This window comes from Scyliorhinus canicula, chromosome 8, assembly GCF_902713615.1.
Source record: "Scyliorhinus canicula chromosome 8, sScyCan1.1, whole genome shotgun sequence".
In the NCBI taxonomy this organism is placed as follows: Eukaryota; Metazoa; Chordata; class Chondrichthyes; order Carcharhiniformes; family Scyliorhinidae; genus Scyliorhinus; species Scyliorhinus canicula.
The window spans coordinates 199,437,754-199,460,141 of record NC_052153.1 but is presented as its reverse complement, the minus strand read 5'-3'; the positions used below and the strand labels follow the sequence as shown (position 1 = coordinate 199,460,141).

Genomic DNA, 22,388 nt, shown 5'->3' with positions numbered 1-22,388 from the left:
CGCTGTCTCTACCGTGTACTTCACTCGCTGTCTCTACCGTGTACTTCACTCGCTGCCTGTACCGTGTACTTCACTCGCTGCCTGTACCGTGTACTTCACTCGCTGCCTGTACCGTGTACTTCACTCGCTGCCTATACCGTGTACTTCACTCGCTGCCTGTACCGTGTACTTCACTCGCTGTCTCTACCGTGTACTTCACTCGCTGTCTCTACCGTGTACTTCACTCGCTGCCTATACCGTGTACTTCACTCGCTGTCTCTACCGTGTACTTCACTCGCTGCCTGTACCGTGTACTTCACTCGCTGTCTCTACCGTGTACTTCACTCGCTGTCTCTACCGTGTACTTCACTCGCTGCCTCTACCGTGTACTTCACTCGCTGCATGTACCGTGTACTTCACTCGCTGCCTGTACCGTGTACTTCACTCGCTGCCTGCACCGTGTACTTCACTCGCTGCCTGTACCGTGTACTTCACTCGCTGTCTGTACCGTGTACTTCACTAGCTGCCTATGCCGTGTACTTCACTCGCTGCCTGTACCGTGTACTTCACTCACTGTCTGTACCGTGTACTTCACTCGCTGTCTCTACCGTGTACTTCACTCGCTGTCTCTACCGTGTACTTCACTCGCTGCCTGTACCGTGTACTTCACTCGCTGTCTCTATCGTGTACTTCACTCGCTGCCTATGCCGTGTACTTCACTCGCTGCCTGTACCGTGTGCTTCACTAGCTGCCTATGCCGTGTACTTCACTCGCTGCCTATACCGTGTACTTCACTTGCTGCCTGTACCGTGTACTTCACTCGCTGCCTATACCGTGTACTTCACTCGCTGCCTGTACCGTGTACTTCACTCGCTGCCTGTACCGTGTACTTCACTCGCTGCCTGTACCGTGTACTTCACTCGCTGCCTGTACCGTGTTCTTCACTCGCTGCCTGTACCGTGTACTTCACTCGCTGCCTGTACCGTGTACTTCACTCGCTGCCTGTACCGTGTACTTCACTCGCTGCCTGTACCGTGTGCTTCACTCGCTGTCTGTACCGTGTACCTCACTCACTGTCTGTACCTTGTGCTTCACTCGCTGTCTGTACCGTGTACCTCACTCACTGTCTATACCGTGTACCTCACTCACTGTCTGTACCGTTTACTTCACTCGCTGCCTGTACCGTGTACTTCACTCGCTGCCTGTACCGTGTGCTTCACTCGCTGTCTGTACCGTGTACTTCACTCACTCTCTGTACCTTGTGCTTCACTCGCTGTCTGTACCGTGTACTTCACTCGCTGCCTGTACCGTGTACTTCACTCGCTGCCTGTACCGTGTACTTCACTCGCTGTCTCTACCGTGTACTTCACTCGCTGTCTCTACCGTGTACTTCACTCGCTGCCTGTACCGTGTACTTCACTCGCTGCCTATACCGTGTACCTCACTCACTGTCTGTACCGTGTGCTTCACTCGCTGTCTATACCGTGTACCTCACTCGCTGTCTATACCGTGTACCTCACTCGCTGTCTATACCGTGTACCTCACTCGCTGTCTATACCGTGTACCTCACTCACTCTATACCGTGTACCTCACTCACTGTCTATACCGTGTACCTCACTCACTGTCTGTACCGTTAACCTCACTCGCTGCCTTTGTTTATGTATTTTCATGATATATCTTCATGTATTTATCGTATGTTCTGTGTTTTGGTGTATGGACTGTACATGTGACAAATCCAAATCTAATCCAAGGTGCCCAGTCCCCGATTGAAAATACTTGCACCAATTTGTGCCCTTGAGACTTCGGCCTGAGAGAGGCGAAGCTTTGCTGAGGGCAGGAGCATAAGGTGGCCAAGCCACCAACAGAGCCATAGAAATGATACCACACAGAAGGGGGCCGTTCGGCCCATCTTGTCAATGCCGACCCAACAACACCCAGGTGTCCTTTCTAATCCCACCTTCCTGAATGTGGTCCATAGCCCTGCAGGTGACAGCACTTACGATGCAGATCCAGGTACCTCTTAAAAGAGTTTAGGGTCTCTGCCTCCACCACCAACTCATACATCCAATTCCAGACTCCCGCTACTCTCTGCGAAAAAGGTTTTCATTATGTCCCCTCTACACCTTCTGACACTTAGCTTGAATCTATGACCACTGGTTTTTGAACTCTCTGCCAAGGGAAACTGGCTCCTCCTGTCTATCTCTACCCTTCAGAATTTTGTATACCGCAATCATGTCACCCCCTCAGCCTTCTCTGATCCAAGGGAAACAACCCCAACCTCCCCAATATCCGCTCGTGTTTACAATTCTCCAGCCCTGGCAACATTCCAGTAAAACATCTCTGCTCTCTCTCCTGAGCAATCCTTCCTGTCATGTGGTGACCAGAATCCTCCAGCTGTGGCCTCACCACAATGATCATGATATTAAAATCCATGCAAATGAGCAATTTGCAAGAAACCGCCGGTGCAAGGTTCAAAATTCAATAGCGTCCCAGCGAGAGACTCCGGAACATGGGATCGGCGCCGGACGCAATAGCGTCCCAGCGAGAGACTCCGGAACATGGGATCGGCGCCGGACGCAATAGCGTCCCAGCGAGAGACTCCGGAACATGGGATCGGCGCCGGACGCAATAGCGTCCCAGCGAGAGACTCCGGAACATGCAATCGGCGCCGGGCGCAATAGCGTCCCAGCGAGAGACTCCGGAACATGGGATCGGCGCCGGGCGCAATAGCGTCCCAGCGAGAGACTCCGGAACATGGGATCGGCGCCGGACGCAATAACGTCCCAGCGAGAGACTCCGGAACATGGGTTCGGCGCCGGACGCAATAGCGTCCCAGCGAGAGACTCCGGAACATGGGTTCGGCGCCGGACGCAATAGCGTCCCAGCGAGAGACTCCGGAACATGGGATCGGCGCCGGGCGCAATAGCGTCCCAGCGAGAGACTCCGGAACATGGGATCGGCGCTGGGCGCAATAGCGTCCCAGCGAGAGACTCCGGAACATGGGATCGGCGCCGGACGCAATAACGTCCCAGCGAGAGACTCCAGAACATGGGATCGGCGCCGGACGCAATAGCGTCCCAGCGAGAGACTCCGGAACATGGGATCGGCGCCGGACGCAATAGCGTCCCAGCGAGAGACTCCGGAACATGGGATCGGCACCGGGCGCAATAACGTCCCAGCGAGAGACTCCGGAACATGGGATCGGCGCCGGACGCAATAACGTCCCAGCGAGAGACTCCGGAACATGGGATCGGCGCCGGGCGCAATAGCGTCCCAGCGAGAGACTCCGGAACATGGGATCGGCGCCGGACGCAATAGCGTCCCAGCGAGAGACTCCGGAACATGGGTTCGGCGCCGGGCGCAAAATGGATTTTTCCCATTCAGCGCAATTCTCACTTCGGTGTCGCAAACACAGAATCCAGCCCATAATATCCTGCCAGCACTTGAAAGAGTGGATGCTGATAGGATACTTTCCCTGATGGGAGACACTAGAACTTGGGATCACGGTTTGAAATGGAAGGGTTTCTCATTTAAGACACATATTTCCTCAGGAGGTTGTACAGTAGCAGATGAATTGCTGGAGTGTGTATGAGATGGTCGTTTTGGACTTCCGGTTGCGGCTATGACCAGCTAAGTCGCACGTTTGGCGGCTCCTGCTACAAAGGTGTTTTCGGGCCGATTGGAGGGCCCCAACGGCGCTGTAAGGACAAATCCCGGTGGGGGAAGGCTCCCTGAAGAGAACCAGACCAACTTTATGGTCGGTACCCGGAGTGGGGTGGTAAAGAAAGCAACAGCAGCTCCCCAAAAAAAGCGGGGGAAGAAGACCAAAATGGCGGCCGGTGGCGCACCCGAGGAATGGAGGAAATGGGCAGAGGAGCAGCAGGCCGCTCTCCTGCGCTTCTTTACGGAGCTGAAAATGGAGCTCTTGGAGTCAATGAATGCGACGACCACCAGGCTGATGGGAGCCCAGGCGACCCAAGAGGCGTCGATTCGGGAGCTGCAGCAGGAGATGACTGCGAGGGAGGAGGAGGCCACGGTCCTCGTGGGAAAGGTAGAGGTGCACGAGGCACTCCACCTGAAATGGCAGAGCCGTTTTGAGGAGCTGGATACCCGAATGAGGCGGAAGAACCTGAGGATCTTGGGCCTGGCAGAAGGCCTGGAGGGGTCAGACCTCCCGGGATACGTAGCAGAAATGCTGAGCTCCCTGATGGGGGCAGGGGCCGTCCCTTCGCCCCTGGAGCTGGAAGAGGCCTACAGGGTCATGGCTAGGAGGCCAAGAGCAAATGAGCCCCCGAGGGCGGTGCTGGTGCGGTTCCAGCGACTCAGCGATCGTGAGAGAGTGCTGGAGTGGGCCAAGAGGGAAAGGAGCAGCAAGTGGGAGAATTCGACGGTGAGAGTCTACCAGGACTGGAGTGCGGAGGTGGCAAAGCGGCGGGCCCGGTACAACCGGACGAAGGCGGTGCTACATGCAAAACGGATCAGGTTCGGAATGCTGCAGCCAGCGCGCTTGTGGGTCACCTACAGGAACCAACACCACTATTTTGAGTCCCCAGAGGAGGCGTGGGCCTTTGTACAGGAAGAGAAACTGGACTCGAATTAGACCCAGGGGATACTTGGCGGCCGTAGCCGCTCGGGTACTTTCAGCTGAATTCTTTGTTTGGATTTTGAACTCTTGCTTGGGGTTTTTCTTCTGATGTTTTTTCCCCCCTTTGCCAACTTCCCTTAGTTATTGTTATTGTGGTTATTCATGGTTATTTATGGTTATTTATGCTGTTTGGTAGAGGGCGACTGTTAAGTACATTGTTATTTGTTATCTATCTGTTATTTATAATGTTAAGTTGGGGAGGCGGGACGGGGGGGAGAGCAGATCGGGGATATGGGCTCCTGGGGGGGTTCTTTACAGGCATGGACGGGGACGGGGGTGGAACTGAAGATGGCGGGGTGGGGTGTGGCAGGGCGAAAGCGCGGGCTTTCCTCTGTTTTCCCGCGCGCGGGGCAGAGGAGGGGGGAGGGGAGGAGTGCGGGGCGTGGCTAGCAATGGTGACCTTTCCCGCGCTGGAGCGGGGCCAGGGAGGAGTGGCAAGGGGGGGGAGGCCCGCCCCCCCCCCCCGAGCCGGGGGGAGTCGGAGTGTGGCAGGAGCAGCCGGGTCAGCGTGAACCAGCTGACTTACGGGAGTACGATGGAGGGTACATCGCGGCTAGGAGGGGTCCTAGCCTGGGGGGGGGGGGGGGGGGGGGGGGGGACACCGGGTTGCTGCTGAAAAGACCAGAAACGGGAAGTGGAGGACTGGAGAGGTGGGGGGAGGGGGACATCGCCATGGGGAGCGGGTCAGAAGGGGAGGGTCGACCCGGGGCGAGCAGGGAACAGGACATGGCTAATCGGCAGGGGAAGGGGGCGGGTCGTCCCGCGACCCGGCTGATCACTTGGAACGTGAGGGGGTTGAATGGGCCGGTCAAGAGATCAAGGGTATTCTCACACCTGAAGGGACTGAAGGCTGATGTAGCAATGTTACAGGAGACCCATTTGAAGGTAGTGGACCAGGTTCGCCTGAGAAGGGGGTGGGTGGGACAGGTGTTCCACTCTGGATTGGACGCAAAGAACCGGGGGGGTGGCGATTCTGGTGGGAAAGAGGGTGTCGTTCGTGGCGGAGGAGGTGGTGGCGGATAAGGAGGGTAGGTATGTGATGGTGAAGGGTAAGCTGCAGGGGGAGAAAGTGGTGATGGTCAACGTATATGCCCCGAACTGGGATGACGCGGGTTTTATGAGGCGCCTATTGGGCCTCATTCCGGGACTGGAGGCAGGGGGCTTGATCATGGGGGGGGACTTTAACACAGTGCTGGACCCCGGGCTAGACAGATCGAGCTCAAGGACCAATAGGAGGCCGGCAGCGGCAGAAGTGCTGAGGGGGTACATGGAGCAGATGGGAGGAGTAGACCCATGGAGGTTTGGTAGGCCGAGGGCGAGGGAGTATTCCTTTTTCTCCCACGTCCATAGAGTGTACTCCAGAATCGATTTCTTCGTGTTGAGCAGGGGGCTGATCCCGAGGGTACGGGAAGCTGAGTACTCGGCCATTGCGATCTCTGATCATGCGCCACATTGGGTGGATGTGGAAATGGGGGAGGCGCGGGACCAGCGCCCGCTGTGGCGGCTGGATGTGGGGCTGTTAGCGGACGACGAGGTGTGTAAAAGGGTCCGGAAGAGTATTGAGAGCTATCTGGACTTGAATGACACGGGTGAGGTGCAGGTGGGGATGGTCTGGGAGGCCCTGAAGGCAGTGATCAGGGGAGAGCTGATCTCCATAAGGGCGCACAGAGAAAGAAAGGAGAGGCAGGAGAGGGAGAGGCTGGTGGGGGAGCTATTGGAAGTGGATAGGAGATATGCGGAGGCACCAGAGGAGGGGCTGCTGGGAGAACGGCGCAGCCTGCAGGTCAAGTTCGACCTGCTGACCACCAGGAAGGCAGAGACGCAGTGGAGAAGGGCACAGGGCGCGGTCTATGAGTATGGGGAAAAGGCGAGCAGGATGCTGGCACACCAGCTTCGCAAACGAGATGCGGCTAGGGAGATTGGGGGAGTGAAGGAGAGGGGCGGGAAGGTAGTGCAGAAGGGGCAAGAAGTGAATGGGGTCTTCAGGGATTTTTACAAGGAGTTGTATCGGTCTGAGCCGCCGACGAGGAGAGGGGGAATGGAGGACTTCCTAAACAAATTGAGGTTCCCAAGGGTCCAGGAGGGGCTGGTAGAAGGGCTGGGGGCGCCAATAGGGCTAGAGGAGCTAGTCAAGGGAATAGGTCAGATGCAAGCGGGGAAGGCGCCGGGGCCAGATGGGTTCCCGGTGGAATTCTACAAGAAAAATGTGGACTTGGTGGGACCGGTACTGGTACGAGCCTTTAATGAGGCGCGAGAGGGGGGGGTTCTGCCCCCGACAATGTCGCAGGCTCTGATCTCCCTGATATTGAAGCGGGATAAAGACCCCGTGCAGTGCGGGTCCTACAGGCCTATCTCGCTTCTGAACGTGGATGCCAAGTTGCTGGCAAAGATCCTGGCAGCTAGGATAGAGGATTGTGTGCCAGGGGTAATCCATGAGGACCAGACAGGGTTCGTGAAGGGGCGGCAGCTCAACACGAACGTGCGGAGATTGCTGAATGTAATTATGATGCCGGCAGTGGAGGGGGAGGCTGAGATAGTGGTAGCGCTGGACGCGGAGAAGGCATTCGATAGGGTGGAGTGGGAGTACCTGTGGGAGACGTTGGAACGGTTTGGGTTTGGGGAAGGGTTTGTTAAGTGGGTGAAGTTGCTCTACTCGGCCCCGACGGCGAGTGTAGTGACAAACGGGAGGAGGTCGGAGTATTTCGGGCTCCACCGAGGGACCAGGCAGGGATGTCCCCTATCCCCCCTACTTTTCGCACTGGCGATTGAACCGTTGGCGATGGCACTGAGGGGTTCAGGGGGGTGGAGAGGACTGACTAGGGGAGGGGAGGAACATCGAGTATCGCTGTATGCGGATGATCTACTGCTGTACGTGGCAGACCCAGAAGGGGGAATGCCGGAGATAATGGAACTATTAGCAGAGTTTGGGGACTTTTCGGGGTACAAACTAAATTTGGGCAAAAGCGAGGTTTTTGTGATACACCCGGGGGATCAGGGAGAGGGTATTGGGAGACTCCCCTTCAAGCGAGCAGGAAAGAGCTTTAGGTACTTAGGGGTGCAGGTGGCAAGGAACTGGGGGACCCTCCACAAGTTGAACTTTTCCAGGCTGGTGGAACAGATGGAGGAGGAATTTAAGAGGTGGGACATGGTACCGTTGTCGCTGGCGGGGAGGGTGCAGTCAATCAAAATGACGGTCCTCCCAGTGTTCTTGTTTTTATTTCAGTGCTTGCCCATCTTCCTCCCTAGGGTCTTCTTCAGAAAGGTGACGAGCAGCATCATGAGCTACGTGTGGGCGCATGGCACCCCAAGGGTGAGAAGGGTCTTTTTGGAGCGGAGTAGGGACAGTGGAGGGCTGGCACTACCCAATCTCTCGGGGTATTACTGGGCGGCAAATGTGTCAATGGTGCGCAAGTGGATGATGGAAGGGGAGGGGGCAGCTTGGAAACGAATGGAGAGGGCGTCCTGTGGCAACACAAGCCTGGGGGCCCTAGTAACGGCACCATGGCCGCTCCCCCCCACGAGGTACACCACGAGCCCGGTGGTGGCGGCCACCCTCAAGATATGGGGGCAGTGGAGGCGACACAGGGGGGAAATGGGAGGTCTGTTGGCGGCGCCAATAAGAGGGAACCATAGATTCATCCCGGGGAACATCGACGGGGGATTTCAGAGCTGGTACAGGGTGGGCATACGGCAGCTGAAGGACCTGTTTATAGAGGGGAGGTTTGCGAGCCTGGGAGGGCTGGAGGAGAAGTTTGAGCTCCCCCCGGGAAACATGTTCAGATATTTACAAGTGAAGGCATTTGCTAGGCGGCAGGTGGAGGGGTTCCCCCTGCTCCCCAGTAAGGGGGCGAGTGATAGGGTGCTCTCGGGGGTCTGGGTCGGAGGGGGGAAGATATCAGACATCTACAAGATAATGCAGGAGGCGGAAGAAGCATCAGGGGAGGAGCTGAAAGCCAAGTGGGAAGTGGAGCTGCTAGAGCAGATAGAAGACGGGACGTGGGCGGATGCACTGGAGAAGGTCAATTCTTCCTCCTCGTGTGCGAGGCTGAGCCTCATTCAATTTAAGGTGCTGCATAGAGCTCACATGACGGGGACAAGGATGAGCCGGTTCTTTGGGGGTGAGGACAGGTGTGTCAGATGTCTGGGAGGCCCAGCGAACCATGTGCATATGTTCTGGGCATGTCCGGTGCTGGAAGGGTTCTGGAAGGGGGTGGCAAGGACGGTGTCGAAGGTGGTGGGGTCCAGGGTCAAACCAGGATGGGGGCTTGCGATCTTTGGGGTCGGGGTAGAACCGGGGGTACAGGAGGCTAGGGAGGCCGGAATACTGGCCTTTGCGTCCCTAGTGGCTCGACGCAGGATATTAATTCAATGGAAGGACGCGAGGCCTCCAAGCGTTGAAACTAATTAACGATATGGCTAGCTATATTCAGCTAGAAAGGATCAAATTTGCCCTGAGAGGGTCGGTACAGGGATTCTCCAGGCGGTGGCAACCTTTCCTTGACTTTTTAGATCAGAGATAGGCGTACGGGGTCGTGGCAGCAGCAACCCGGGGAGGGGGGGGAGGGGAAGGGGGGGGCAGCAATGGTCGTGGGGGGACATGCACGACTGTAACGCGGGCAAGTCTGCTCGCTGCTCATGTCTGAAACTGTAGGCTGCCTTGTTTGTTAAGTTGTTGCTTGGGGGGGGGGGGGGGGGGGGGGGAGGACTGGTGCGCGCGAGAGGGCGGGCGAGGGAGGGATATTTGCCTAGAGGGATTGTGTTGTAAATAATTTAAAAATTAGTAGGGGTAAATGTCTGTATGGAAAAACTCTTTCAATAAAAATTATTTTAAAATAAATAAATGAGATGGTCGTTTTGGTCCAGTACGCCGAGGAATCAACTAGGGAAAGGCGATGCTAGATTTGTGCAGTGAGAAGGGGAGACTTTCCGGGGAGTAGAAAATGCAACAGATTATTTGAAATACTTGACTAAGTCTGCACCAAGAGAGTTAACTAATCAATTGAATGTAGAAATAAAAGCAGGATTTCATCAGGGTGGTATGATTTCTTTTTTTGTAAATATTTTTTATTCTCCTCCGTTTTCACATTTTCTCCCAAATTTACACCCAACAATAAACAATCATCAGTAACCAATGTAATGTCAATCCCCATATCAACAACAACGATCCCATCCTCCCACCAAATCCCCAGACATTAGCCCGCATGTTCACATAAACAAATGACAAAAAGTAATCACCCATAGCCACCATTAACACACACAGCCCCCCCCCCCCCCATCCCCCTAATGTTCGATGTGATCTAATTCTCAAAAGTGCATAATGAATAACGCCCATGAATTGTAGAACCCCTCCACCCTTCCCCTTAGTTCAAATTTGACCTTCTCAAGTGTTAAGAATTCCAGCAGGTTCCCCACGCCAGGGCACAGGGTGGAGAGGCTGCTCTCCATCCCAACAGGATCCGCCTTCGGGCGATCAACGAGGCGAAGGCTACAACATCTGCCTCCGCACCCGTTTCCAACCCTGGCTAGTCCGACACCCCGAACATGGTCTCCTGAGGGCCCGGGTCCAGTTTCACATGCACCACTTTAGGGGTGGTATGATTAAAGTAAATACCCAACACTTGGAATTAAAAGGAGTGAAATCTGAACTTGAGTTAGCTAAAGTTTAGTTGAGAATAAGGCGGCAAAGCGGTTAGCACTGCTGCCTCGCAGCACCAGGGATCTGGGTTTGATTAAGGATTCCGCATTCTGGGTTTGAATCTGAATGGAGTTTGCATGTTCATAGAATCCCGACAGTGCAGAAGGAGTCCATTTGGCCCATCTTGTCCATGCCAGCCCGAAGACACCCAGTTGCCCATTCTAATCCTATCTTCTTGCACCCGGTCCAAAGCCCTGTAGCTTAGCGAACTTAAGGTGCAGATCCAGGTACTTTTCAAAAGAGTTTAGGGTCTCTGCCTCCACCACCAACTCGGGCAGTGAATTTCAGACTCGCACTACCCTGTCCCCTCTACACCTTCTGCCACTTATCTTGAATCTCTGTCCCCTGGTTCGAGAATTCTCCACCAAGGGAAACAATTTTATCCTGTCCATTCTATCTCTTCCCCTCATCATTTTGACACCCCAATTAAGTCACCCCTCAGCCTTCTGGGGGAAGAGGTTACTCTGTACTCAGGTGAGGTGAGGAAGGGGTTACTCTGTACTCGGGTGGGGAAGAGGCTACTCTGTACTCAGGTGAGGTGAGGAAGGGGTTACTCTGTACTCAGGTGAGGTGGGGAAGGGGTTACTCTGTACTCAGGTGAGGTGAGGAAGGGGTTACTCTGTACTCAGGTGAGGTGGGGAAGGGGTTACTCTGTACTCAGGTGAGGTGAGGAAGGGGTTACTCTGTACTCGGGTGTGGCCAGGAAGGGGTTACTCTGTACCCGGGTGAGGCGGGGAAGGGGTTACTCTGTACTCAGGTGAGGTGAGGAAGGGGTTACTCTGTACTCAGGTGAGGTGAGGAAGGGGTTACTCTGTACTCGGGTGAGGCGGGGAAGGGGTTACTCTGTACTCGGGTGAGGCGGGGAAGGGGTTACTCTGTACTCGGGTGAGGCGGGGAAGGGGTTACTCTGTACTCGGGTGAGGCCAGGAAGGGGTTACTCTGTACTCGGGTGAGGCCAGGAAGGGGTTACTCTGTACTCAGGTGAGGTGAGGAAGGGGTTACTCTGTACTCGGGTGAGGCCAGGAAGGGGTTACTCTGTACTCGGGTGAGGTGGGGAAGGGGTTACTCTGTACTCGGGTGTGGCGGGGAAGGGGTTACTCTGTACTCGGGTGAGGCGGGGAAGGGGTTACTCTGTACTCGGGTGAGGCGGGGAAGGGGTTACTCTGTACTCGGCTGGGGAAGAGGCTACTCTGTACTCGGGTGAGGCGGGGAATGGGTTACTCTGTACTCTGTACTCGGGTGAGGCGGGGAAGGGGTTACTCTGTACTCGGGTGGGGAAGAGGCTACTCTGTACTCGGGTGAGGTGAGGAAGGGGTTACTCTGTACTCGGGTGAGGTGGGGAAGGGGTTACTCTGTACTCGGGTGTGGCGGGGAAGGGGTTACTCTGTACTCGGGTGAGGTGGGGAAGGGGTTATTCTGTACTCAGGTGTGGCCAGGAAGGGGTTACTCTGTACTCGGGTGAGGCGGGGAAGGGGTTACTCTGTACTCGGGTGAGGTGGGGAAGGGGTTACTCTGTACTCAGATGTGGCCAGGAAGGGGTTACTCTGTACTCGGGTGAGGCAGGGAAGGGGTTACTCTGTACTCGGGTGAGGCGGGGAAGGGGTTACTCTGTACTCGGGTGAGGCGGGGAAGGGGTTACTCTGTACTCGGGTGGGGAAGAGGCTACTCTGTACTCGGGTGAGGCGGGGAAGGGGTTACTCTGTACTCGGGTGAGGTGGGGAAGGGGTTACTCTGTACTCGGGTGTGGCCAGGAAGGGGTTACTCTGTACTCGAGTGAGGTGGGGAAGGGGTTACTCTGTACTCGGGTGTGGCCAGGAAGGGGTTACTCTGTACTCGGGTGAGGCGGGGAAGGGGTTACTCTGTACTCGGGTGAGGTGGGGAAGGGGTTACTCTGTACTCGGGTGAGGTGGGGAAGGGGTTACTCTGTACTCGGGTGAGGCGGGGAAGGGGTTACTCTGTACTCGGGTGAGGCGGGGAAGGGGTTACTCTGTACTCGGGTGTGGCCAGGAAGGGGTTACTCTGTACTCGGGTGAGGTGGGGAAGGGGTTACTCTGTACTCGGGTGTGGCCAGGAAGGGGTTACTCTGTACTCGGGTGAGGCGGGGAAGGGGTTACTCTGTACTCGGGTGAGGTGGGGAAGGGGTTACTCTGTACTCGGGTGTGGCCAGGAAGGGGTTATTCTGTACTCGGGTGAGGTGAGGAACGGGTTACTCTGTACTCGGGTGTGGCCAGGAAGGGGTTACTCTGTACTCGGGTGAGGCGGGGAAGGGGTTACTCTGTACTCGGGTGTGGCCAGGAAGGGTTTACTCTGTACTCGGGTGAGGCGGGGAAGGGGTTACTCTGTACTCGGGTGAGGCGGGGAAGGGGTTACTCTGTACTCGGGTGTGGCCAGGAAGGGGTTACTCTGTACTCGGGTGAGGCGGGGAAAGGGTTACTCTGTACTCGGGTGAGGCAGGGAAAGGGTTACTCTGTACTCGGGTGAGGCGGGGAAGGGGTTACTCTGTACTCGGGTGAGGCGGGGAAGGGGTTACTCTGTACTCGGGTGAGGCGGGGAAGGGGTTATTCTGTACTCGGGTGTGGCCAGGAAGGGGTTACTCTGTACTCGGGTGAGACGGGGAAGGGGTTACTCTGTACTCGGGTGTGGCCAGGAAGGGGTTACTCTGTACTCGGTGAGGCAGGTTGGAAGAGGTTATTCTGTGTACTGGTTTTGTGAATACTAAATGTTTGTCTGCAGGTAAATTCTCCATTTCTGGAGCCATATTTGGTCCGGATGGCAAAACAGGATCAGAACAAAGTTCGCTACATGGACTTGCTTTGGAGATACTACGAGAAAAACCGGAATTTTAGCAATGCAGCAAAAATCCTGTCTCGACTTTCAGACATGCACAGGTAGGTAGTGAGGGTCCTCGTTGTCCACTAATGCTGTCTGGGTAAAGCCCACGGACTGGAACTGTACAGAGTTGTTATTGATTCACAGCAAAGGTCACTTGCTGTGTAGCTGTACCGTTTCTAATTTGTTAATGTAACACAAACATCACTGGCAAGGCCAGTATTTTATACCCATCTCGAATTGCCCTCGGGTCAGCAGTGTTGAGTCATGATGTGTATGTTTACCCACAATGCTCGGTTTGATCCATTGACAGTTGGACAGTATTGATCCAATTCAGGATACACGTAACTTGGAGGCAAGCTGGCCTTTCTAGAAACATATAAAATAGGAGCAGAAATAGGCCACTTGGCACCTTGTTCCTGCCTGGCCATTCAATATCACTGCTCAACACCAACTTCAGTGCACTCTACATACCCCTTGGTGCCCTTAGAGTTTAAAATCTTTCAATCAGATAATAATAATAATCGCTTATTGTCACAAGTAGACTTCAATGAAGTTCTGTGAAAAGCCCCCAGTCGCCACATTCCAGCGCCTGTTCGGGGAGGCTGGTACGGGAATTGAACCGTGCTGCTGGCTTTGTTCTGCATTACAAGCCAGCTGTTTAGCCCAGTGTGCTAAACCAGCCCCCAAGATCGTCTTGCATTCTTCTAAACTCCAGTGAATACAGGCCTAGTCAATCAAACCTCCTCATCCAACGATGAGACAAGGAAGGAACGGTGAGGTGAAGGAGCTTTGGATGACAAGGGAAGTGGAGCTTCTAGTCAAGAGGAAGAAGGAAGCTTACATAAGGTTGAGGAAGCAAGGATCTGACTCGGCTCTAGAGGGTTACAAGGTAGCCAGGAAGGAACTCAAAATGGACTGAGGAGATCTAGAAGGGAGCATGAAAAAGCCCTGGCGGGAAGGATTAGGGAAAACCCCAAGGCAAAGTTAATAGACTCGAATGGATTGATATTAACAAGGAAGATGTGCTGGAAACTTTGAAAAGCATCAGGATAGATAAGTCCCCTGGGCCTGATGGGATATACCCAAGGTTACTGCGGGGGCAGCAGGGTAGCATGGTGGTTAGCATAAATGCTTCACAGCTCCAGGGTCCCAGGTTCGATTCCCGGCTGGGTCACTGTCTGTGTGGAGTCTGCACGTCCTCCCCCTGTGTGCGTGGGTTTCCTCCGGGTGCTCCGGTTTCCTCCCACAGTCCAAAGATGTGCGGGTTAGGTGGATTGGCCATGCTAAATTGCCCGTAGTGTCCTAATAAATGTAAGGTTAAGGGGGGGTTGTTGGGTTAGGGGTATAGGGTGGATATGTGGGTTTGAGTAGGGTGATCATGGCTCGGCACAACATTGAGGGCCGAAGGGCCTGTTCTGTGCTGTACTGTTCTATGAAGCGAGGGAGGAGATTGCTGCGCCATTGGCGATGATCTTTGCGTCCTCACTCTCCACTGGAGTAGTACCAGATGATTGGAGGGAGGCGAATGTTGTTCCCATGTTCAAGAAAGGGAATAGGGAAATCCCTGGGAATTACAGACCCATCAGTCTTACGTCTGTGGTGAGCAAAATACTGGAAAGGACTCTGAGAGATAGGATTTAGAAAAACATAGCTTGATTAAAGATAGTCAGCATGGCTTTGTGAGGGGCAGGTCACGCCTCACCAGCCTCATTGAATTCTTTGAGGATGTGTCGAGACACATTGATGAAGGGCGGGCAGTTGATGTGGTATATATGGATTTCAGTAAGGCATTTGATAAGGTTCCCCATGGTAGGCTAATTCAGAAAGCCAATGGGCATGGGATACAGGGAAATCTGGCTGTCTGGATACAGAATTGGCTGGCCAAAAGAAGACAGCGAGGGGGAGTGGATGGAAAATATTCCGTCTGGAGATCGGTGACCAGTGATGTCCCACAGGGATCTGTTCCGGGACGTCTGCTCTTTGTGGTTTTTATAAATGACTTGGATGAGGAAGTGGAAGGGTGGGTTAGTAAGTTTGCCGATGACACCAAGGTTGGTGGAGTTGTAGATAGTGTTGAGGGTTGTTACAGGTTACAACAGGACATTGACAGGATGCAGTGCTGGGCTGAGAAGTGGCAGATGGAGTTCAACCTTGATAAATGTGAAGTGATTTATTTTGGAAGGTTGAATTTGAATGCTGAATACAGGGTTTAAGGCAGGATTCTTGGAAGTGTGGAGGAACAGAGGGATCTTGGGGCCCACGTACATAGATCCCTCAAAGTTGCCACCCAGGTTGATAGGCTTGTTAAGAAGGCGTATGATGGCTTTCATTAACAGGGGGATTGAGTTTAAGAGCTGCAAAGTTTTGCTGCAGCTTTATAAAACCCTGATTAGACCACACATAGAATATTGTGTCCAGTTCTGGTTGCCTCATTATAGGATGGACGTGGATGCTTTGGAGAGGGTGCAGTGAAGATTTACCAGGATGCTGCTTGGACTGGAGGGCATGTCTTATAAAGAAAGATTGCTTTTCTCACTGGAGCGAAGAAGGAAGAGAGGTGACTTGGTAGAGGTGTACAAGGTGATGTCTCCACATCAAGGTGATGAGAGGCATGGATAGAGTGGATAGCCAGAGACTCTTCCCCAGGGCGGAAGTGGCTGTCACGAGGGGACATAACTTTAAGGTGATTGGAGGAAAGTATAGAACAAAGAAAATTACAGCACAGGAACAGGCCCTTCGGCCCTCCCAGCCTGCGCCGATCCAGATCCTTTATCTAAACCTGTTGCCTATTTTCCAAGGATCTACTTCCCTCTGTTGCCGCCGTTCATTTCATTCGTTTCATTTCATTTTTTTCATTTTCATTCATATATCTGTCTAGATCAGTGGTTCTCAACCAGGGTCCACATGGGGGTCCATGTAACATTACTGGGGGTCCACACAAAAAAAATACCGAATTGGGGGTCCACGGTGATATTTTAGTGGTCCACAGAGCAATTCTAATTCTGAACAATTGTTATTACTGAGAATTAAATTTTTACAGTAATCTACGCCATATTAAAATACTAAAAGTAGAAATATTCCTGTAGCTATGAATTTTTTATGGCAATCAAGTAGAAGAAAAAAACTTTACATTTGACAGTGTCGTAAATTTAAAGTTACCTAGAACAAACGGAGGTGAAAATCACCCATCGTTTCTCCTTGACAAGTTTAATGAATGATTTATAACAGTAATCACTAGAAACTGTGTATATTTGATATGAATTGGTTATTTTTAGAGTAATTTAATTCAATTTAGTAAGTAAAAAGTTTTTTCATATTAGAATAAGTTTGGCAACGTACAAAAATACCGCTAATCTGTTTACAACCCTCACGGTAAGGTAGATGGACTTTAGTCATCGGACAAAATATAAGGATTAGTTTACCATGCATATAAGAAGCTTTTTTTTTCTGTGGAATGGCTATGGGGGTCCACAAAAAAAAATTAAGAGGAAAAGGGGTCCATGGGTTAAAAAAGGTTGAGAACTCCTGGTCTAGATGCATCTTAAATGATGCTATCGTGCCCGCCTCTACCACCTCATTGGCAAAGCCTTCCAGGCACCCACCACCCTCTGCATAAAAAAACTTTCCACGCACATCTCCCTTAAACTTTCCCCCTCTCACCTTGAAATCGTGACCCCCTTGTAATTGACACCCCCACTCTGGGAAAAAGCTTGTTGCTATCCACCCTGTCCATACCTCTCATAATTTTGTAGACCTCAATCAGGTCCCTCCTCAACCTCCGTCTTTCCAACGAAAACAATCCTAATCTACTCAACCTTTCTTCATAGCTAGCACCCTCCATACCAGGCAACATCCTGGTGAACCTCCTCTGCACCCTCGCCACATCCTTCTGGTAATGTGGTGACCAGAACTACACACAGTATTCCAAATGTGGCCTAACCAAAGTCATATACAACTGTAACATGACCTGCCGACTCTTGTACTCAATACCCCGTCCAATGAAGGCAAGCATGCTGTATGCCTTCTTGACCACTCTATCGACCTATGTTGCCACCTTCAGGGTACAATGGACCTGAACTCCCAGATCTCTCTGTACATCAATTTTCCCCAGGACTCTTCCATTGACCGTATTGTACGCTCTTGAATTAGATCTTCCAAAATGCATCATTTTGCATTTGCCTGGATTGAACTCCATCTGCCATTTGTCTGCCCAACTCTCAAATCTATCTATATTTTGCTGTATTCTCTGACAGTCCGCCTCGCAATCTGCAACTCCACCAATCTTAGTACCATCTGCAAACTTGCTAATCAGACCACCTATACCTTCCTCAAGATCATTTATGTATATCACAAACAACAGTGGTCCGAGCAGGAATCCCTGTGGAACACCACTAGTCACCTTTCTCCATTTTGAGGCACTCCCTTCCACCACTACTCTCTGACTCCTGTTGCCCAGCCAGTTCTTTATCCATCTAGCTAGTACACCCTGAACCCATATGACTTCACTATTTCCATCAACCTGCCATGGGAAACTTTATCAAATGCCTTACTGAAGTCCATGTATATTACATCAACAGCCTTTCCCTCATCAATTAACTTTGTCACTTCCTCAAAGAATTCTATTAGGAATTCTATTGGAGGGAAGGTCTTACGAAAATGAAATGAAAATCGCTTATTGTGACGAGTAGGCTTCAATGAAGTTACTGTGAAAAGCCCCTTAGGGACTTAGGGAAAGGCTCAGGGACTTGAGGTTGTTTTCGTTAGAGAGGAGAAGGCTGAGAGGTGACTTAATAGAGACATATAAGATAGTCAGAGGGTTAGATAGGGTGGACAGTGAGAGTCTTTTTCCTCGGATGGTGATGACCAACACGAGGGGACATAGCTTTAAATTGAGGGGTGGTAGATATAGGACAGATGTCAGAGGCAGTTTCTTTACTCAGAGAGTAGTAGGGGTGTGGAACGCCCTGCCTGCAACAGTAGTAGACTCGCCAACTTTAAGGGCATTTAAGTGGTCACTGGATAGACATATTTCATAGAATTTACAGAGCAGAAGGAGGCCATTCGGCCCATCGAGTCTGCACCGGCTCCTGGAAAGAGCACCCCACCCAAGGTTAACACCTCCACCCTATCCCCATAACCCAGTAACCCCACCCAACACTAAGGGCAATTTTGGACACTAAGGGCAATTTAGCATGGCCAATCCACCTAACCTGCACATCTTTGGACTGTGGGAGGAAACCGGAGCACCCGGAGGAAACCCATGCACACACGGGAAGGATGTGCAGACTCCGCACAGACAGTGACCCAAGCCGGAATCGAACCTGGAACCCTGGAGCTGTGAAGCGATTGTGCTCTCCGCAATGCTACCGTGCTTCCCCTAAATGGATGAAAATGGAATAGTGTAGGTCAGATAGGCTTCAGATGGTTTCACAGGTCGGCGCAACATCGAGGGCCGAAGGGCCCGTACTGCGCTGTAATGTTCTATGTTCTAGGTTTGTAAGACATGACCTTCCCTGCACAAAGCCATGCTGTCTATCACTGATAAGTCTATTTTCTTCCAAATGTGAATAGATCCTATCCCTCAGTATCTTCTCCAACAGTTTGCCTACCACTGACGTCAAGCTCACAGGTCTATAATTCCCTGGATTATCCCTGCTACCCTTCTTAAACAAAGGGACAACATTAGCAATTCTCCAGTCCTCCGGGACCTCACCCGTGTTCAAGGATGCAGCAAAGGTATCTGTTAAGGCCCCAGCTATTTTGTCCCTTGCTTCCCTCAGTAACCCGGGATAGATCCCATCTGGACCTGGGGACCTGTCCACGTTAATGACTTTAAGAATACCCAAAAGTTCCCCCTTCCTTATGCCGACTTGACCGAGAGTATTTAAACATCCATCCCCAGCCTCAACATCAGTCTTGTCCCTCTCCTTGATGAATACCGATGCAAAGTACTCATTAAGAATCTCACCCATTTCCTCTGACTCCACGCATAAATTCCCTCTTTTGTCTTTGAGTGGGCCAATCCTTTCTCTAGTTACCCTCTTGCTCCTTATATACGAATAAAAGGCTTTGGGATTTTCCTTAACCCTGTTAGCCAAAGATATTTCATGACCCTTTTAGCCCTCTTTATTGCGCCTTTGAGATTTGTATAGGGGAGATGTCAGAGTTCGGTTCTTTACACAGAGAGTGGTGGGTGTGTGGAATGCATTGCCAGCAGTAGTGGTGGAATCAGAGTCATTAGGGACATTTAAGCGACTCTAAGACAGGCACATGGACAGCAGCAAATTGAAGGGGGTGTAGGTTAGGTTGATCTAAGATTAGGATGTGGTTGGCACAACATTGTGGGCCCAAGGGCCTGTGCTGTTCTATGTAGTCCTGCAATCCCAGGAATCAGTTTGGTGGAATGTCAGTGCACTCCCTCTACGGAAATAGTTTCCTTTCTTAAGTAAGGAAACCAAAACTGTACCCAATACTCCAGCAGTCCCACCAAAGCCCTGTCTGCGGTGATCACTCGCTGACGAGTACAATTGTCCGACTAAAAAACTGGTCATGGGCTCTGTGAGTCCTTCCGTGGCTGATGAGTCCGATCCTCGAGCTGCATCTACGACCACACCCTTGACAGGTGTTTCCAGGAGGTGGGATTGGCCCTTGGACTCGGGATCGCTGGTATTCCTTTCTCCGGCTCCTTTTCCAGGCCTCCTCTTGCTGCCGGGTGTCCTGGAAAAATTGTGTCCCTTCAATTAGGAAGTTCCTCCAAGTCGGTCACTCCCGAGCAAGGGTCTCCCAGGCATTGACATTCATGTTGCATTTCTTGAGGTTTGCTAGTGTCACACGGGAGGGTTTAAACTAGTATGGCGGGGGGGGTGGGCACCGGAGCAATCGGTCAGAAGGTGAAAACATTGAGGGAGAACTAGGGAATAGGGCCAGTATGGCTCTGAGGCAGAGCAGACAGGGAGATGTTGCTAAAAACAGCGGGACTGGTGGCCTGAAGTGCATATGTTTTAATGCAAGAAGTATAACAGGTAAGGCAGATGAACTTAGAGCTTGGATTAGCACTTGGAACTATGATGTTGTTGCCATTACAGAGACCTGGTTGAGGGAAGGACAGGATTGGCAGCTAAATGCTCCAGGATTTAGATGTTTCAGGCGGGATAGAGGAGGATGTAAAAGGGGTGGTGGAGTTGCGCTACTGGTTAGGGAGAATATCACAGCTGTACTACAGGAGGACACCTCAGAGGGCAGCGAGGCTATATGGGTTGAGATCAGGAATAAGAAGGGTGCAGTCACAATGTTGGGGGTTTACTACAGGCCTCCCAACAGCCAGCGGGAGATAGAGGAGCAGATCGGTAGACAGATTTTGCAAAGGAGTAAAAGCAACAGGGTTATTGTGATGGGAGACTTTAACTTCCCCAATATTGACTGGGCCTCATTTAGCGCTCGGGGCTTGGACGGGGCAGAGTTTGTAAGGAGCATCCAGGAGGGCCTCTTAAAACAATATGTAGACAGTCCAACTAAGGAAGGGGCTGTGCTGGACCTGGTATTGGGGAATGAGCCCGGCCAGGCGGCAGAAGTTTCAGTAGGGGAGCATTTTGGGAACAATGACCACAATTCAGTAAGTTTTAAAGTGCTGGTGGAAAAGGATAAGAGTGGTCCTAGGGTGAATGTGCTAAATTGGGGGAAGGCTAATTATAACAATATTAGGCAGGAACTGAAGAACCTAGATTGGGGGCGGATGTTTGAGGGTAAATCAACATCTGACATGTGGGAGGCTTTCAAATGTCAGTTGAAAGGACTTCAGGACCGGCATGTTCCTGTGCGGAAGAAGGATAAATACGGCAAATTTCGGGAACCTTGGATAACGGGAGATATTGTAGGCCTTGTCAAAAAGAAAAAGGAGGCATTTGTCAGGGCTAGAAAGCTGGGAACAGACGAAGCCTGTGTGGAATCTAAGGAAAGTAGGATTGGATTGGATTGGATTGGATTTGTTTATTGTCACGTGTACCGAGGTACAGTGAAAAGTATTTTTCTGCAAGCAGCTCAACAGATCATTAAGGAAGGAACTTAAGCAAGGAGTCAGGAGAGCTAGAAGGGGTCACGAAAAGTCATTGGCAAATAGGTTTAAGGAAAATCCCACGGCTTTTTACACGTACATAAAAAGCAAGAGGGTAGCCAGGGAGAGGGTTGGCCCACTGAAGGACAGGGGAGGGAATCTGTGTGGAGCCAGAAGAAATAATGTCCCGGAGGACGACCACGAAAAACTATCAAGTTAGTGAGACATGACCTCCCCTTCACAAAACCGTGCTGCCTCTCATTAACACAATCACTTGCTTCCAAATGGGAGTAGATCCTGTCTCGAAGAATTCTCTCCAGTAATTTCCCTACCACTGACGTAAGGCTCACCGGCCTGTAGTTCCCTGGATTATCCTTGCTACCCTTCTTAAACAAAGGAACAACATTGGCTATTCTCCAGTCCTCCGGGACATCACCTGAGGACAGTGAGGATCCATAGATTTCTGTCAAGGCCTCAGCAATTTCCTCTCTAGCCTCCATCAGTATTCTGGGATAGGTCCCATCAGGCCCTGATGGGACTTATCTATCTTAATATTTTTGAAGATGCCCAACACCTTGCCTTTTTGCAGCTCAATGTGACCCAGGCTATCTACACACCCTTCTCCAGACTCAACATCCACCAATTCCTTTTCTTTGGTGAACACTGATGCAAAGTATTCATTTAGTACCTCGCCCATTTCCTCTGGCTCCACACATAGATTCCCTCGCCTGTCCTTCAGTGGGCCAACCCCTTCCCTGGCTACCCTCTTGCTTTTTATGTACGTGTAAAAAGCCTTGGAATTTTCCTTGACCCTATTTGCCAATGACTTTTTGTGACCTCTTTTAGCCCTCCTGACTCCTTGCTTAAGTTCCTTCCTACTTTCCTTATATTCCACACAGGCGTCGTCTGTTCCCAGCCTTCTAGCCCTGACAAATGCCTCCTTTTTCTTTTTGACGAGGCCTACAATATCTCCCGTTATCCAAGGTTCCCTGAATTTATCCTCCTTCCTCACAAGATCAGAATTCCTTTCAACTGACATTTGAAAGCCTCCCACATGTCAGATGTTGATTTACCCTCAAACATCCGCCCCCAATCTAGGTTCTTCAGTTCCTGACTAATATTGTTATAATTAGCCTTCCCCCAATTTAGCACATTCACCCTAGGACCACTCTTATCCTGTCCACCAG

The 22,388-nt window shown here is 51.9% G+C and overlaps 1 protein-coding gene across 1 annotated transcript in view; it reads left to right on the top strand.

The window, feature by feature from the left end:
- nup155 (nucleoporin 155) overlaps positions 1-22,388 on the top strand; it is a 279,092-nt gene that overhangs the window by 219,077 nt on the left and 37,627 nt on the right. Inside the window, exon 25 of the mRNA XM_038803930.1 lies at positions 13,053-13,207. Within this exon, the coding sequence (XP_038659858.1) occupies positions 13,053-13,207 (155 nt within the window). The remainder of the gene's footprint in view (positions 1-13,052; positions 13,208-22,388) is intronic.